Genomic DNA, 17,476 nt, shown 5'->3' on the forward strand with positions numbered 1-17,476 from the left:
GACAGGGTTTCTCCATAGCTTTTGGTTCCTGTCCTGGAACTAGCTCTTGTAGACCAGGCTGGCCTCGAACTCACAGAGATCCGCCTGTCTCTGCCTCCCGAGTGCTGGGATTAAAGGCATGCGCCACCACTGCCCGGCCTGAATACTGAGTTTTAAAACGTAGTTAATGGCATGGTAAGCTTGTTATTCTCTGCGTGTGATTCTGATTTTGTTTCAATGTGCAGAAGCTAGTTAGAGCTAGATGACCTCTGTCAGTCCCAGCTCTGGACCTCCTGCGGTTTGGTTGCTCCATCTTTTTAACAAGTGTAACAGGGCTGGAGAGATGGTTCAGTGGTTAAGTGCACCGGCTGCTCATCTAAAGATTCTGAGTTCAATTCCCAGCAACCATATGGTGGCTCACAATCATCTGTAATGAGATCCGGTGCCTTCTTCTGGCCTGCAGGCATGCGTGTAGGCAGAATACTGTATATACAATAAATAAATAAATCTTAAAAAAAAAAAAGAAGAAAACAAGAGTAACAAATAGTACATGCTGAATATCCCTTATTTGAATACTTGGCATACATGGAGAGTGTTAATCTAGGAGAAGTCTAATCACGAAATCCATTAGATTTCTGCATTTGGTAGCTGTCATGTTTAGGATCAGATCAAACTGTAATTCAACCCCACCCCCGCTGCTCCCCTCAGTAGTCACGTGACCTAAAGCAAGTGATTTAGTGTCACAAAGCCTGTTCTCTCCTCTGTAAAACAAAATCCCTGCCGTGCAGTTGTGACGTTAGAGTGAACTGATGTGTTGTGTGTTGCTCCCTCCCTGGGAATCTGCCCAGACATGGACATCTATCAGGCAGAAAATTAGAAACTGGAAGTCTTAAGTTTTTCTTTTCTAATGATGACGTCATCGTTTGAGAAACATGAGTTCCAGTCAGTGGTCATTTTGTGTTCTTGTACATCAGTAGCTGATTTTTTTTTCCTCCCTTGAGGGGCTAAAGAGGATCACAAGGTTTTTTTTTTTTGATTTATATGAGAAATAATAAATTGCAATACACCCAAGGTACTTCTTAAATTAGGTACCATGAAGGGCAGTTAACTTTTAAAAAAATCTTTGTGTGTATACGGTATGCGTGTGTTCATGCTTGTATGGGCAAACATGTGGCACATTGTACATGTATGGGTCAGAGAACACCCTGGATGTCAGTCCTCACCTTCTGTTTCATTAGAGACAGAGTCTCGTGTTTTCTACTGTGTCACCCAGGCTGTCTCATCATAGGAACACTGGGCTCTTTAGATATGTCCTCCTGCAGCCAGACTTATGCGGGTTCTCGAGATCTGAATTAAGGTCTTCCTACTTACATAAGAGCACTTTCACCCCTTGAGCCATTTCCCCAGTCTGGCAGCAGTCCTGTTTCCTAGAAAATTCCGTAGCGATGTCTTCTAATGTCTGTGGTTTGTGTTCTTCCCAGTGGACCTGCTCGGCTTGTTAAACTGGCGCTCCAACTCCCAGAACATTAAACACAACCTGAAGAAGCTGATGGAAGTGGAGGGAGGAGAGATTGTTAAGGTATGCCTGTGTGTGCACAGCCGCAAGTATGCCTTGATGTCTCGCTAGTTCAACCGTTCCCAGTTAACCCAACATGAAATCTAAAACTTAGTATCTGCATGGCCAAACCAGGGTGCCAACCTTACCAAAATACTTGATTCACAGCTATTCGTGTCTTAGAACCCAGTGACTCTTCGCTTGCTTCTCCACAGCATGTAGCAGGATGAACCCTGAGTGACCTCTCTGTCTCTCTCACCTGCAGTTTTTACAGGATACCCTCGACGCACTTTTTAACATCATGATGGAAATGTCAGACAATGAAACCTACGACTTCCTTGTGTTTGATGCACTGGTAAGCCGTTTAGCATATTAACCAGTGTTAGTTCTTTGACAGCTCGTTTCTAAAGAACCATGAATACCATCAAGCAAAATTATTTGTATACAGCCCTCTGAGTATATCTTTAGCCTATACTCTGAGAAGTCCACTTAGAAACAGACATCTTCTCTTCTAAGATCTTGTATTCTCTTTGATCTCACCTCTTTGACACACTTTGCGTTTCTCCTTAGGGAAGACAATGGGTCTAATTACATTAAAAGACTGGCAGGCACGTGAGCTTCTTAGACCACTCTCCAGGCAAAGCCCTTGATAAGGACCGATGTATGTCCTTGTCCGGCCATGTCAGGGAGGCTGCCTTCACCATCGGAGATGAAGCTTAGTGTCCCGATGAACCCTAGGCAGCCTAGCAGACGAGTTTTTCACACAGTGTTTTATTTTAACAACAGGAATCAGAACAATGACACTTAGCAAGGGAAACCGGGAAAAGCAGGGATTGTCCTCTGAACAGGAGGAACCAGACACACCTAAACCAGGCCTCCTTTCCTCACTGTTGAGGAGTCTAGGGCAGGATTTTACCTGAAGACTGGGGCTGAAGAGGTAGGTAGATTGTAGATGTGTGATGTGTACCAGCATGAGCGACCTGGTCTTGTTAGCAGCGGATCAGGGCTAATGGTGGAAGATGGAGCAGGCAATGCTGTCACCTTGAACTGTTCTCAGTCATTGTCTGTGCGGGGAAAGAGGCCGACCAGAGACCATGGAGGTGAGCCAGTGGGACAGGGCAGCTGGCCCTGGGCATAGATGGCAGACCCAAGTGCCACTATTATACACATTCATCCTGTGTGCCTTCCATAGACGTTAGGTGACACATAGAGAGGAAACAGGCGACTGAACTCTGACATTCATGGGGTATTCATACTCAGCGTGGGGGGAAAAAAAGTCTCATGGGAAATCATGTTCGTTTCTGATTCCCACAAACCACTTTCTCCATCTTCCTCCACCCTCTCCTGGGTTCTTCTGTGCTTTAAGTCACCTGAGCACCCCTTAGTGACGTTAGCTTTCCCACAACCAGTGGCTATGTATGACCCATAGCAATATGCCATACACATATAATCTGACTATGTTAAATGTAAACCCTGATGCTTAACCTCAGCTTGAATAGTAGAATGGAAATGCTGGAACAGCAATCAAGAAAGGAAAGGCACACAGAGGTTAGACTCCTGCCCGTGGGCAGGGTGTCCGGGCCGTGTAGAGCTGCTGCTAATGTTGGCCACTGTTGGCAGGTCTTCATCATCTCGCTGATAGGGGACATCAAGTTTCAGCATTTTAACCCTGTACTCGAGACCTACATATACAAGCACTTCAGCGCCACCCTGGCACACGTGTAAGTATGCCTTAGGGCACAGGCGTGTTGTTGGGGTTCTCTTCCTGGGGCTGGAGAGTGGAGAAACAAGTCAGTGTGCCTGGAGGGTGGGACCGTGTCCGCAGCATCTTTGTGGAAAGAGGCTGTTTGAATAATGTGAAAATATGTCGGCAGACCGAGGTGTTGGACTCCATTCTTTCCTTCAGGATTTTCCTTCTTAAAAACCCCAGAGGGTGGGCTGGGGAGATGGTACAGTCAGCAAAGTGTTTGCTGTGCAAAGCCCTGGGTTTGATTCCTCAAGACCCACGTAAAAAGCCCAGAATGGTGATGTGCGATACAGCACTGGAGCTGGGGATACAAAAGAATCCTTAGGGGCTCGTTGGCTAGCTAGTTCCGTTGTGTTCGTGAGCTCCAGAGAGAAACTGTCTCAAAAATTAAAATGGAGAGTGATTACGGAACACACCTGATGTAGACCACATACAACCTTTTGATTCCTTCCCCACCTATCATTTCATGTATTTGTGTATGTGGTGTGCCTGTGTGTGCACGTATATGGTTGCACATGTATGGTGTGTGTGTGTATATGTGTGTACTTGTAAGTTCATTTGCATTTGAAGGTCCAAGGCTGATCTTCTTGGACCACTACCCCAAAACATGTGGGTGTAGCTAGTTTAGTTAGATGACTTGCTTCTGGGAACCCCGTCTCTGCCTTCTGAGTACTGGGTTACAGGTGAGCCCCAAGACTACCTGGCATCCACTTGAGTTGTGGGGCTCCAAACTCTAGTTCTCACAAGCTGCTTGAATAACGAGAGCTTTCGCCACTGAGCCAGCCTGTAGCTCCGGCTCTGTCATCTCCTGATCCTTCTTTTCAGTTCCACCCCTGGGGACTCGTGCCTTGAGGAGTTAATTACTCCCAAGTTTCCCCAGTATTTCCAAGAAGGGAAGCGTCAAAGCTAGACGGATGTGGAAACAAGACAGCAGTTAGTCTGCCTGCCTAGGCATACGTGAGAGGGTGGACTGGAAAGCTGGGCCTTGTGCTTCCCAGTTTACAGCCATCTCTTTCTCGAGCGAGCAGTACTGCCCGCCACAGTGTTACTCTCTTGCCTTTTTTTTTTTTTAGGAAACTCTCCAAGGTACTGAACTTTTACGTGGCTAACGCGGATGACCCTAGCAAGACGGAATTGCTCTTTGCTGCTTTGAAAGCCTTGAAGTACCTGTTTCGATTCATCATCCAGTCGCGAGTGCTCTACTTGAGGTAATGGTCCCAGGAACAGGATGCTGCTGGCACTTCACCTACATCCCCTTGTTCCTCATGCTCATGGGTATTCAGCTTTGTGAGCAGTTGATTGGTTATAGGATAGGCAAAGTTCACGTCTTTATAGGAGACCACTGGAGAAGGTCCATGTGAGGTCCTTCTGCATCCAGGACTCATGGTGGAAATGGCTCAATATGCTGCTTGCTCTAAAAGTCTTGACTGGTGATGATGGCTGTCTTAGGTTTTTGTTTTGTTTTGTTTTGTTTTATTTGCTGTGAAGAGACACGATGACCACAACAACACTTATAAATAAAAACATTGAACTGAAGTGGCTCACTTATAGTTCAGAGGTCCAGTCCATTATCATCAGGATGAGGAGCATGGCAGCATGCAGGCAGATGTGGTGCTGGAGCTGAGAGTGCTACATCATAACAGCTCAGAGGCCACAGGAAGTCGACCTACACATTGGGCAGTATCCTGGGCATATGAAATCTTCAAGCCCACCCTCACAAGGACACACTTCTTCCAACAAGGCCACCCCTCCAAATAGTGCCATTCCTTTTGGGGGGGCACATTTTTTTCAAACCACCCCAATGACTTTTAGAGACAGGTCTTTGATAAGCCAAGAGCTTGGGTCTAACCCAAGTGTGGTGGCAGCACTGGGGGAGTTTGATTAATGAGATAATAAACTCTAGCTTTTTAATGATCATCTCACTTCCTGTTTAGAAATGGATTGTACAAGGCTGAGAATGGAGGTGAGTAGCCCCTGGTAGGCTGCTCACAGGTGAGACACCATGCTCCACTGCCCATGCAAAGGGAGCGCTGGGTTGATTCAGGAGGAAGAGCTGACTGGATGCTATAGGACTTAGTGGGGCAGCAATAGAATGGGATGGACCCTAGACAACCTTGAGGCTGGTGTGGGCAGTGATAGTGTTTGCTGAAACAAGGAAAAGAAAGTGGATGTCAGCTAGGGTTTGTAGACTAGGTTAGAGAGCTTCTCCACAGTGCCTGCGACCTCACCTCAGATCAAGGCTCGATGGCATGAGACAGGGGAGAGGAGGGAAGGAGGAAGGATGCTGGAAGAGGATGTGTGCAAGGCTAATTTAGATCCCCACAGTCTGCTCTGGAAGCCTATGCCTCCTGTTCTTGATATGAGCTGAGGAAGGCAGCCATACCCGCTCACCTGCTACCTCTGCACAACGACTTTCTGCAGTGTCCCTCCCGCTAGCAGTGCCTACAAATTTGTCCAAGGCCAAGTTACTCTCCAGGCTTGGGCCCTTCAGACAGCTCCAGTAGTCAGGCCTGGTTAGCCAGCTATAGACTGGGTCTGGAGTCTTTACCTACATGTGACCACTTGGCCATTTTCAGAGTCTTAATGTCTTTGTAGTTTATCGGGCTGACTTTTCATCCCATAGAAACAGTCCTGGGGTGCCCCCAGAGCTGTCTCTGCACAATCAGAGAAAGTGGCCAGCAAGGCACTGACCTCTAGTGTTGCTTCTTGAGACCACAAGTCTATTGCATATTTTCTTTCTTACTAGATTTTATGGTCAGAGCGAAGATGGAGATGAATTTAACAACTCGATCCGCCAGTTGTTTCTGGCTTTCAACACGCTGATGGACAGACCACTAGAGGAAGCTGTCAAGATCAAGGTCAGCCTGGTGACCTTGTGGGTGACCCTTTGAGGGCCCCTCGTGGAGATGTAGCTGGGCAGGAGGGAAAAGTGCAGTACGCTCTTGGAGAACGGAGAAGCACAGTAGGACGGGCAGAGGCAGAGGAAAAGTGGGTGCAGCTGTGGCTGCTGGGTAGCTGCTTGCCTGACACGCACGAGGTTCTGGGTTCAGCCACAGCCCCGCTGAAAACCAACACACGGTAAAAGTGACTACATCCACATTTTAACTTTCATATGCATTTGTAGCTTCAAATGTCAACTCACCAAAGACAGGCTGCCGCTTTAGGCTCCACTTGAGTGGCTGTTAGAAATCCTGCTTGATCCCTTGATTTTTAGCAAACTGATCCCCCTGGTATCCCAGGTGGCAGTTTCTCTTTTCTGTCAATCCCCCAACACACACACACACACACACACACACACACACACACACACACACACACACTTGCACACCTCCTTCCAGACGTGCAGAGTCACCAGCAGCAGCAGCAGTTTTACAAAACCTGTGAGCCATGTAAACCTTGAGGGCTCCAGTTTGAAGCCTACCCCTTCTTCCCTCTCCATGGTGACTTTGTGAGAGAAACTTGAATTACTTCCCCAAAAATGTACTGTAAATGCATATAGCCTTTTGGTAGTGAAAACCAGGTCTAGGCCTCCTGCATTTTTAGAAGGAAGCTTGGTGGAGCGCCACCTCTCATAGCAAGGGCACCTGCTTCCAGTTTCCCATTTAAACCCCAGGTCCTGCCCTTTCCTCCAGAGCTGCAATGGTGTATTCTGGTTTTGTTTGTTTGTTTTTTCTTGGCACCGATCGGCTCTGTGCTCCTTACAGGGGGCAGCTTTGAAATATCTCCCTAGCATAATTAATGACGTCAAACTGGTGTTCGATCCCATGGAGCTCAGGTGAGTAGCAGAACACGGTCTGTGTCTCAAAACTGGCAGGAGCAAGCCCGATGCTGGGCACAACCTGGCTGTCACACATGCTTTGCTCTAGCAAGGGTTAAGGGGACACCTGTTTGTGTTCCATTCTGCGGAGGAGATAAAAGAACACCCACGGCTGGCCCTTCGGAGAGACTTGCACTCTGTGGGAAAAGAAGTGGTGTAAAAGAAAGGAGCCTAGGGATGCAAAGTACGGAGGTCCTTAGAGAGGAGACCGCTAGAAAAGGCCTTTTGCAGAAGCCGAGGCTTGAGGTGGGCCTGGAATGTGTTGGTATGTGTGGGTGTGCCTGACTCTCAAGGGCAAAGTCAGTTCTAAGGCAGAACCCTCTGGGGAACAGGATTGTTTCCATAGACACTCTCAGATTAAGTCTTAGGCCACCCGTGGGCTTTACAGGCCCACTTCTGCTCAGCTCTGAGTGGAGGTGTGTATAAGGGTGTCTTCAGCTTGGCCCAGTGAGCACACTGACCCTGCGGCTTTTCTTCTAGTGTGCTTTTCTGCAAATTCATTCAGAGCATTCCCGACAACCAGCTGGTCCGGCAGAAGCTGAACTGCATGACCAAGATAGTGGAGAGCAGCCTTTTCCAGCAGCCAGGTAAGCCTCCCTCAGAACCTGAAGCACTTGGGGAAGGTGTCAGCTTCATTGCCCTTGGCCACGCCTGCACCAGAGTGGTAGTCACCTACAGCGTTTCTGTGTCCGGTACTTCATTTCTCTATCATCTGGTCCGACTAGCTCAAATTAGATTAGTTTATTTTGACAAGTGACGCCTCTGTTTAGATTGAATATGGCAGCATGTTTGAAGCACATCTCTGTCATTATTGTTTTCACAAAAGACTGAAAACTGAATACAAAAGCATTAACAAATAGGCTGATCAGTGAAATTTTACAAATGAACACTTGAGAAGAGCAGGAGATCTCGTGGTTTCCCCAAGACCAGGCTGACATCTATAACACACAGCACTTGCTTATGATTTCTTTCCTTGTTTAATTTGAGTTTGGTACCAGCCATGCCCTTGGCAGGTTGCTGGTTCTTTCTTTTTTAAAATATTTATTTATTTAGTTTTGCCTTTTTTTTTCAGATAGGGTTTCTCTGTATAGCCCTGACTGTCCTGCAACTCACTCTGTAGACCAGGTTGTCCTTGAACTCAGAGATTCACCTGCCTCTGCCTCCTTAGTGGGCGGTTAAAGGTGTGTGCACCACCACAACTAGCCCATTTGCTGGGTCTTAAGGACCTCTTGGGAAAGCAGTTTAAGAAACTGAAGTTGGTTTAATCTTTCTTTTTCTGTGTGTGTGTGTGTGTGTGTGTGTGTGTGTGTGTGTGTGTGTGTGTGTGTGTAAGTGCCCAAGGAGGTCAGAAGAGGTATCTGATCCCCTCTAATTGAAGTGTGGCTGTGAGCTACCTGGTGTGGATGCTGGGAATCAGGCCCAGGTCCTCTGGAAGCCAGCAAGTGCTCTTTAACTGCCTAGTCAGTTCTCCAGCCTGGGTTAGATAGCCACTATTGTTTCTTTGCTTTTTTACCGAAACAGTTTTCTCTCTGCAGTGTGGACTGACCTCAAACCCTAGATCTTCCTGTCTACTGAGGAGTGCTAGGATTGTATGCATGCACACACACACACACACACACACACACTATATATATATATATATATATATATGTATATGTATATGTATATGTATATGTATATGTATATGTATATGTGTATATATGTATATATATAATATGTACATGCATATTTTTTGAATATTAATTTTTTGAATATTAAAAGCTGGAGAAATTGTTATATAATTTACACACTGTTAGTGCTTAAGTGTATGTCTCAGCTGTAGAGGGAGAGGCCCTCCATCGATCCCCAGCACTGGAAAAAGAAGACATGTGGCCAGTGCTCGCATCTGCCTGTGGTGGGAATTTCTTAAACTATGAACTCCAGGGACAAGGTTGAAGCATCACGCCTCAGTCCACGTGCTCTGTTAGCTGCGCTGACCTCAGGGGGGTTCAGAGACAAGTATAGTTGCAGAGAGGGCTATCAGGGCTGGGACAGCCATATGCGAGCCGCTGTGTGAGCCGTTTCTGTTGTTCTTCAGAGTGCAGGGAGGTGCTGCTGCCACTGCTGACAGACCAGCTCAGCGGCCAGCTGGACGACCACTCAAGCAAACCCGACCACGAGGCGAGCGCCCAGCTTCTAAGCAACATCCTAGAGGTCCTGGACAGGAAGGATGTGGTGAGTGCAGTGATCCTCTATGGCCTGAGCCTCTGCTGGTCCCTTTGCACCCAACAGGAAACTGTGGCTTTCCCCATCCCAGGCAGTGTAGGAACACTGAAGTAGTAGAGCAAGCTGTGTCCCTTTTAGAATGGGCTAAACATGCCGTACCTCACATCAGGTTGAGATGCAAGCAAATAACTTAGTGTGAGAGACCTCACTGGGCTGATTTTCCTAGTTGGCTTACCACTGAGGTCATTGGCAGTGGACTCTTAAGTTGGTCAGGCATAGTAGTGCACACTTTAATTCCAGCACTCAACAGGCAAAGGATAGGCAGATCTCTGAGGTTGAGGCCAAATTGATCCTGCCTAGTGAGTTCCAGGCCAGACAGGGCTACTTGGTAAGACTCCATTTCAGAAACCAAACAAACAAACAAACAAACAAACAAATCTCTATGTTCGTGGGCTGGGGAGAAGATGTGGTGGGTAAAGAGCTGGCTATGCAAACATGAGTACCTGAATTTAGATTCCCAGCACACATGTAAATCTGAGTGTGATTGCACATACATACATGTAACCACAGCACTGTCATGTAGAGACATGCATACCATCGGGGCCCACTAGCCAGCCAGTCTAGGCAAAATAGTGAACTATAGATCTGATGGGAGACCCTGACTCAGCAAGTAAGGCAGTGGGAAAGAGAAAGGCACTGACCGCTACATGCACACACACACATGCATACATACCCACTAAGATGATTGTCCTGCAAAAACCTCTTGTGCCTCTGACTTGGCGTATCTTCTCCTGGACAGTGTTGCCATCTCTAGAGCCCATTAGTAATGTTTATATTTTTGGTGTTCTCTGTGAACTAGCCCCTAGCCCCACCTCTTGGATACAGGAGCTGACCTTGCCTGGATTTCCCATGTGCTTTGTTCAGGCCCCAGTGGAGATTCTGGGATGTTGTAATAGGTGCGGCGGTGCTGCGTCCCCAGCACCCCGGCCGCCTACACGGCTAGCTTATGCCCCGAAATAACAACACACAAACTGTATTCTTTTAAACACTGCTTGGCCCTTTAGCTCTAGCCCTTACTGGCTAATTCTGATATCCTGATCAACCCATCTCTAATAATCTGTGAGCACTGGTCTTACCGGGAAGATTCTAGCCTACGTCCATCCTGGGTCGGAGCTTCATCGCTGTTGTGTTCTCTACTCCATGAATACATGAAGCAATAGACAGAGAATGTATGAGCAAATGCACACCCTCCCCCTTGGTGTCTCTTCTAATAAGGACTCTAATCGAGTCAGATCAGGACCCCACCCTCGTGACTTTAATTACCTTTCAGAGAACCTCTGATATCATAGGGTGTTAGGGCTTTAATATTTGTATTAAGAAGGAGTCACAAACATTGATTGCACAACAAATCCCTAACCTTGGGTTTTGTGTTATGGGGGGGGGGTTCTTTTCGTTTGGCTTTGGGTGTGCTTTTTCTTTCGCTTCCCGTGCCTGTGCCTGACTGCCTGGGGCACCCCTCATCTGCTCTGCATCCTTAGCTGGGGATGGCGTCATAGCTGTGTTTCTCCTGCAGGGCCCCACGTCCGCACACGTGCAGCTGATCATGGAGAGGCTGCTGAGAAGGATCAACCGGACTGTGATTGGGATGAGCCGGCAGTCTCCCCACATTGTGAGTCTCCTGGCTGCCCACATCGCAGGCACAAGGTCTCATCTGTTCCACCGGTGGCTCAACACTGAACCCACATTGACCCCCCATATCACAATCCTAAGTTCTAAGCATTTCTTAGCTTCTGCATGAGCCTTCTACCCCAGGATGGATTGGATTTCCTTCAGAAAAACCAACCACCGACCTTTTAGTTCCAGGGAAAAAGGCAGACGTCATCAAGGATTTGTGATCGGTGTGTTTTTAGGAAGGCCGATATCCTTTCCATTATGCTTAAAAAGTTGCAATAAAGGGTGAAATTGAGGCCAGAATAATGACAAAAAGCTAAATGGTGTCATGATTAAAGTAAAAAAACTTCTATCGATTACACTGAAAGCTGAGGTTATATTTTAATTAGGGGACTGTTCTGTATGGTCCGAAGAATGATCTAGAAAAGTCTTGGTTTTGATTTTGAATGGTTGACTTATTAAGAATAAATAGCAAGTGGCAGATAGTAAGAAGCAGCAGACAGAGAGAAAGATATTGTTAACCAGGAAGTTCCAGCCTCCAACAGAGGCAACTGGAGTGGTCCAATTGAGAGAGCAAACCAAGGTAACATCAAATAGGAGGCTCCCGTGCACCCAGCTGCTATTAGCTGCTGGAGTTGAGGCAGACAGCTGGAGTTCTGCAAGAGACTGAGCTTTCTCTCCAGGGCCTGATCTTCCAGCTTCTCCTTTCCCCTGTAGGCACTTCTACCACCTGTTCTCAAGGGCACAATGTTCTTTTATAAGTTACAGTTGTTTGTGTGTGTGCGCGTGTGTAAGAGGGCATACGTGTGCCATGATGCACTCGTGGAGGTCAGAGAACAACCTTCAGAGTCTCTTCTTCCACTCTGAGTCCCAGGGATCAAACTGAGGCCATCAGGCTCGGCAGTGAGCGCCTTTCTGGCTGAGCCGTCTCATTAGCTCAAGGATAAAAGGTTCTCAGCAACCTTAGCTGTTTGTTCTTTATCTTTCTCCTGGCACAGAATTGGGAGCATGGGCAGCCCACCCCAGGTAAAAGGGTTTGGGGAGAACATTTGCAACCAGCAGGCCAGAGTCTAGGCAGTGTTGTGTGTTCATGGAGACATCTCAGTGTCCAGAATGGTGTTTGACTCATCTTATAGAATTGACGCTTTTAACTGAAATTACCAGTGTTTCTCTGAAACCTGGAAAAGTTGACTGAGAAGCAAATGAACTAAGGAGCCCTTTACTAACGAGGTGGGTTAGAAATAAGTACGTTCAGTGGCCTTTCTGCCAAGTGGTAGCTGCGCTATAAATATTCAAAGGGAAGTTCTCATTCACTGAGTCATGGTCACCTCAGCATGAGCGCAGAAATCAGTGAGATACATATAAGTGAGCAGTCAAGTGTAAGTAATAACTTATCACATTGTAAAGGATATTTAAAGTCATATTAGATTCCTGTGATTGAATATGTACATATCTGTGTGTGTCTATGCATGTGCATGTTTATATGTTTATGTCTGTATGTGTATCTCTTCCTAAGTAAGACAGAACCAAGGGAGTTTACAGGTAGAATTTTGACTATATGATAAACTGTAGAGTTTTTTTTGAATTAATATAACTTGAAAAGCAAATGAATAGTTTAGAAAAAATTATTTGTCTTTCATTTGGTGCTATACCTTAAAGATAAATGTCAAATGAAATGAAACATTCTATGTGAAAAAACTAAATACTAGATCAGCCTGAATAAATGGGTATGTGCCTGGTTTTCTAAGGAAAAGGTCCTTGAGTTTTCTAATATTAAAAAGGAAGAAAAACTGGATTTTTCCTGCTAAAAATATAGCCCCTATATTTGAAAATAGGTCTGTGAGGTCAAGGTCATCCACCACATGTAGAAAGTCATTAATAGACTTCCTATACAAAGACTACTGTGAGCCAATAAGAAGAAGATAATGTTTTAGTTAAGTAAGTAAAGAATGTGAACAAGTGGGCTGGGGCACAGCTCAGCTGAGAGAATGCCTGCCTTCTATGCACAAGGTCCCTGGTTTGATCCCCAGCACTGAATGAACCAAGCATGGCTGTATGTGTATGAAACCCAGTAGTGGGGAGGTGGGACAGGAAGATCTGAAGTTCCAGATCATCCTCTACTTAAACTGGAGGTAAACCTGGGCTACCAGCAACCCTTTCTTAAAAAAAAAAACAGAAATAAACAAGACTACAAATAAAGAGCAAAATGAAAATAAAATGACCAAAACCACATGGATGGAATGTTTAATTCAGAACAAAAGAAACACAAACTAAACAAAAGCGAGAGTAAATCTAAAATCCAGAGTGGGCAAGAGCCCAGAGACAAGAATAGTGTTTGACGGTTGTATAAATGCAGAGTGTATGATAATTTGTAAAATATGTCCAAAGCTTGGTACAGTCAGTGTACATTGCCTTATAGGTAGGTAAACTAAGCATTTTAAGTAAAGAGTCTAAGATGGACATCATGGCTGTATTTCAACACGTCTGTGCTAAATTCATTTAAATTTGTGAGACTTTTGTATTTGAATGAGCACAGAGGGGCAGTACATTTTTCCTCTGGCTAGAAAGTGAGAGCCGTGACCCTAATTTGGCAGAGGAGTACCCTAAGTGTACAGCTCGGACCTTGCAAGTAGACACTATAGTCACCATGGAGTTCCTCATCCCCTTTCTTAGAGTTGGTGCAGAATCCCATGTGATTGACAGATTAGATGTAACTGTCCAGCAGGATCTAGAATCAGAGAAATGGCATGCACGGGTTCCTGTCTTCCTCACCCTTCCCCCCTCAGAATTGCTGCAGATTAAATATCCCTTGTCAGAAATAATTGGGACTAAGAAATTTTAAAATGTAGAATCTACGGTATTTGGGGCTATTTGCAAAGATTACTGATTGTGCATCTTCGACCCCTAAACCTCCAAGCCTGAAAACCTCCCAGAAATCTAAAGCCGCCCCAGCATTGCAGAAATCCCATGACAGTCACTCAGCTGACACATTCCGTTTCCTGTCTTCTCTTCCTCCGCCATCCCACCTTCAGATATGACTCGTCTGTGTACGCCAGACATTGTTCCAAAAGCTTCTCCTCAGCTCTACCCCCACAGGGACTCAGTTTTATCGTAGTTGGTAACCTAGTTGAGATCTTAATGCCCCCACACCTGGAGGAATCCAAGTCACGGCTGTCGGTGGGATGCCTGGGGCTCCAGGTTTCCTAATTCACACTAGGATGTGCTTGATTGAAGCCAAATGGCGAAGCCCGTGCCTTTAAGCCTTTAGAAGTCATGTTTCCAGTTCCAGGAGTCTTTGTGGAGCTCAATCATCAAAGTCCATGATGCCCAAAGTCTTTCTTCATCAGGTACTCTAAGAAACCTTGACTCTGCTTCTCTCCCTGCAGGGCAGCTTTGTGGCTTGCATGATTGCCATCTTACGACAGATGGAGGACAGCCACTACAGCCACTACATCAGCACCTTCAAAACCAGACAGGACATCATTGTAAGTTGTCTGCTCTGTGTCTTGGCAACGCTAATGTGTTGGTTTGGTTTGGGACGATTCTTTTCTCATAGCCCAGTCCAACCTCAAACTCGTGATCCCCCTGCCTCATTTCCTGAGCTCTGCTAGACCCCTCTGAGGATTGCGTACATTTAATGACCGGTAACTGAAGCTGAGCATCATGAGTTCAAGGCTTCCTTCCCAACTCCTGCAGTGTGAATGGCTGCCCACAGAGGGCACAAAAAGGAATTGGTGCTTATTCAACCTGTTAGAATTTAAATAAGAGTTCCACACCCACACTAAATGATCATCACATGTGAATTTAGTGTGGGCCCTTCTTCTGAAACACTTAGGACATCTTTTTGCTCTGAAAAAGTCTGAATCTCATCTAAAAGGAAGTTCCTTGTTCCAAGCACGGAATCTCCGTGGCCTAGTGTGCTGCTGGTTCCTCAGAATGTGGTCGGCCACCCTCTCTTTCGGGAGGAAGCAAGCAGAGGTTACCCCCTCTGTCCCTCACAGCGTTTGGGAATGATTTCCTGTTGCTTTAAAAAGAAAAGTTATTTTCACAGTTTCTATAATCATGCATCCAAGGTCTCCGGGGACCTGTTGGCGGGATTGAGCTGTTGGTAAAGATGTTCTCTGGTGTGCTGAGCAAACTGATGCTCGGCTGGGTCCAGCCATCCACGGGTGGCTCACTCTTCTCTACGATCTAGACCAGTGGTTCTCATCCTGTGGATTGTGAGCCCCTTTGTAGATCACAGATCAGATATCCTGCATATCAGATATTTATATTATGATTGATTCATAGCAGTAACAAAATTACAGTTATGAAGTAGCAATAAAATAATTTTGTGGTTGGGGGTCACTGCGTCACGAAGAACTAAATTAAAAGGTCATAGCATTAGGAGGGTTGAGGACCACTGGTCTGGGTTCTTTACTTCCCACCCTCACCAAACTGAGCATGCCTGGCTGATGTGCCAAGGTGAAGGATACAGTCCTTCACACACACACACCCTGCCCCCATCCTTCCTATAGTGCCCACATGGTATAGACAAATAAGAAAATGGGTAGAATTTATTATTGTTAGTCTGACACCGACCTTCATAGTGTTGGTCCATGTGTCTCAAGCGGGGATCTCAAGTAGATGCAGCATGGTTCAGGAGTCAGCCATGTGTGGATGTCTCCAGGGACCATGCAAGGGGATGTGGTCAGAGGAAGGGAGGGGTGTAGGCCGCTGAAGCAGCCAGGTGCTCTCCTTCAGAGCAGACGGTGTAGCAGGTAGCACATGTCTGAACTGTGACCATTCTTCTTAATTCTTAAATGATACAAGCTACTTGATCTTGCTGAACCGGTTACCTCTTCTGTAAGATCCTGTTTACATGGAGGATTAGTGGGAGCATTGACTAAATCCATGCATGGAAATGCCTGGCCTTGTGCTGTGCTGGTAATCAAAGCCTGTGCAGAGTAGCTATTTGTAACCATAGTTACATTCTTGTGGGCTGTATGGACATACCCTAGTGACTTTCTTTTCTTTTTAATTTCCATTGGAAAGCAGGTAAAGTAGGGATGTTCTGAGTTCACAGACAGACAATTAGAATCCACAGTTCAAGGTTATTCTGTGCTACATTAGCCTGGGTTACATGAGTCTCTGTCTCAAATTGATGATATACTTATACATCATCTCTCACATATATATACATATCTCACATATATACATATATATAATCTCATATATGTGTATATATACATATATATGTATATATGTGTGTGTATATATGTAAACAGGTAGATGATAGAAAGGTAGGTGATAGGTAGGTAGGTAAGTAGGTAGATACATGAATAGATAGCTGGGGGAAGGGCCTCCTGTCCTTCCTATACCATGTTCCTAGCACTATGCGATGTCCTTTTCTTCATGGGATTGTATGCACAGAGTCTGAGAAGCAAACAACTCGATTTTCTTTTCAGCAATCTGAAAAATCTGGAAAAAGTCTAAATTTAGCTAAGTAGCAAAAAATGGTTTCAAAACCTTCTAGGTTTTGTTTTCTTTAGCCTGCCTATTCTATTTCTGAGTTGCTTGTTGCTCACATCCTCCTTTGGACGAGACTGGCCCTCGCCACTGCCCCGTGCTCTGCCCACTTGTGTTATTCCTTACTGCGGTTCTCGCAGGCCACTGTGATGCAGCCTCTTCTGCAGGATTATAGCTGTCCTGTGTGTGCAGCACGAATCTTCTGTCCTGACTGGTCAGGGAGAATTGAACTAGGATCTGTTGAAAATGCATGACTTGGGGCTGGAGAGCTGACATGGACTGGTCTTACAGAGGACCCAGGTTTGATTTCCAGCACCCACATGGCAGCACCCAATTTCTGTAACTCTAGTTCTTGGGGATCTGACCCCAGCTTTTCTCCTTCATGCACGCCAGGTGTACATGTAGCATACAGATATACATGTAGGCCAAACCTCCATACACATGAAATAAGAGGGTTTTTATTGAAATGATTGTTAACTCCTTTTTAAGTTTCAGAGATATTCAGACAGCACCCAGCGGGGGACTACACAGATAAGGGTTGTAGACCCCCCCCACTGTCGCTTCCTGTTTTCTGTGGCCATTTAGTTTTCCTCAGCCTTGTGAAACCATTCGTAAAATAAGGATAATATTGTGTCCCTGTTTTCCTTACAGAATCTTGCTGTGAAACAAAAAATCAAATCACAGGCTGGGGCGCTGTCAATCACCAACCATCACACCACTCAGGAGACTGAGGCACGGGGCCAGTTTAGATCACATCTTGTCCCATGATACAGAAGCAAAAGCTAAATCCAATTACCCAACAGTTATGTATAAGAATGCATTGCCCAGCCGGGCAGTGGTGGCACACGCATTTAATCCCAAAACTCAGGAGGCAGAGACAGGCGGATCTCTGTGAGTTCGAGGGCAGCCTGATCTACAAGAGCTAGTTCCAGGACAGGAACCAAAAAGCTACGGAGAAACCCTGTCTCGAAAAAAATCCAAAAAAAAAAGAATG

The 17,476-nt window shown here is 45.9% G+C and overlaps 1 protein-coding gene across 1 annotated transcript in view; it reads left to right on the top strand.

The window, feature by feature from the left end:
- Dock5 (dedicator of cytokinesis 5) overlaps positions 1 to 17,476 on the top strand; it is a 178,797-nt gene that overhangs the window by 119,119 nt on the left and 42,202 nt on the right. Inside the window, exons 19-28 of the mRNA XM_026783227.1 lie at positions 1,461 to 1,558; positions 1,800 to 1,889; positions 3,155 to 3,255; positions 4,355 to 4,489; positions 6,028 to 6,139; positions 6,986 to 7,056; positions 7,579 to 7,685; positions 9,176 to 9,312; positions 10,877 to 10,972; positions 14,361 to 14,459. Coding sequence (XP_026639028.1) covers positions 1,461 to 1,558; positions 1,800 to 1,889; positions 3,155 to 3,255; positions 4,355 to 4,489; positions 6,028 to 6,139; positions 6,986 to 7,056; positions 7,579 to 7,685; positions 9,176 to 9,312; positions 10,877 to 10,972; positions 14,361 to 14,459 — 1,046 coding nt within the window. The remainder of the gene's footprint in view (positions 1 to 1,460; positions 1,559 to 1,799; positions 1,890 to 3,154; positions 3,256 to 4,354; positions 4,490 to 6,027; positions 6,140 to 6,985; positions 7,057 to 7,578; positions 7,686 to 9,175; positions 9,313 to 10,876; positions 10,973 to 14,360; positions 14,460 to 17,476) is intronic.

This window comes from Microtus ochrogaster, chromosome 17 (genome assembly GCF_000317375.1).
Source record: "Microtus ochrogaster isolate Prairie Vole_2 chromosome 17, MicOch1.0, whole genome shotgun sequence".
NCBI classification, from domain to species: Eukaryota; Metazoa; Chordata; class Mammalia; order Rodentia; family Cricetidae; genus Microtus; species Microtus ochrogaster.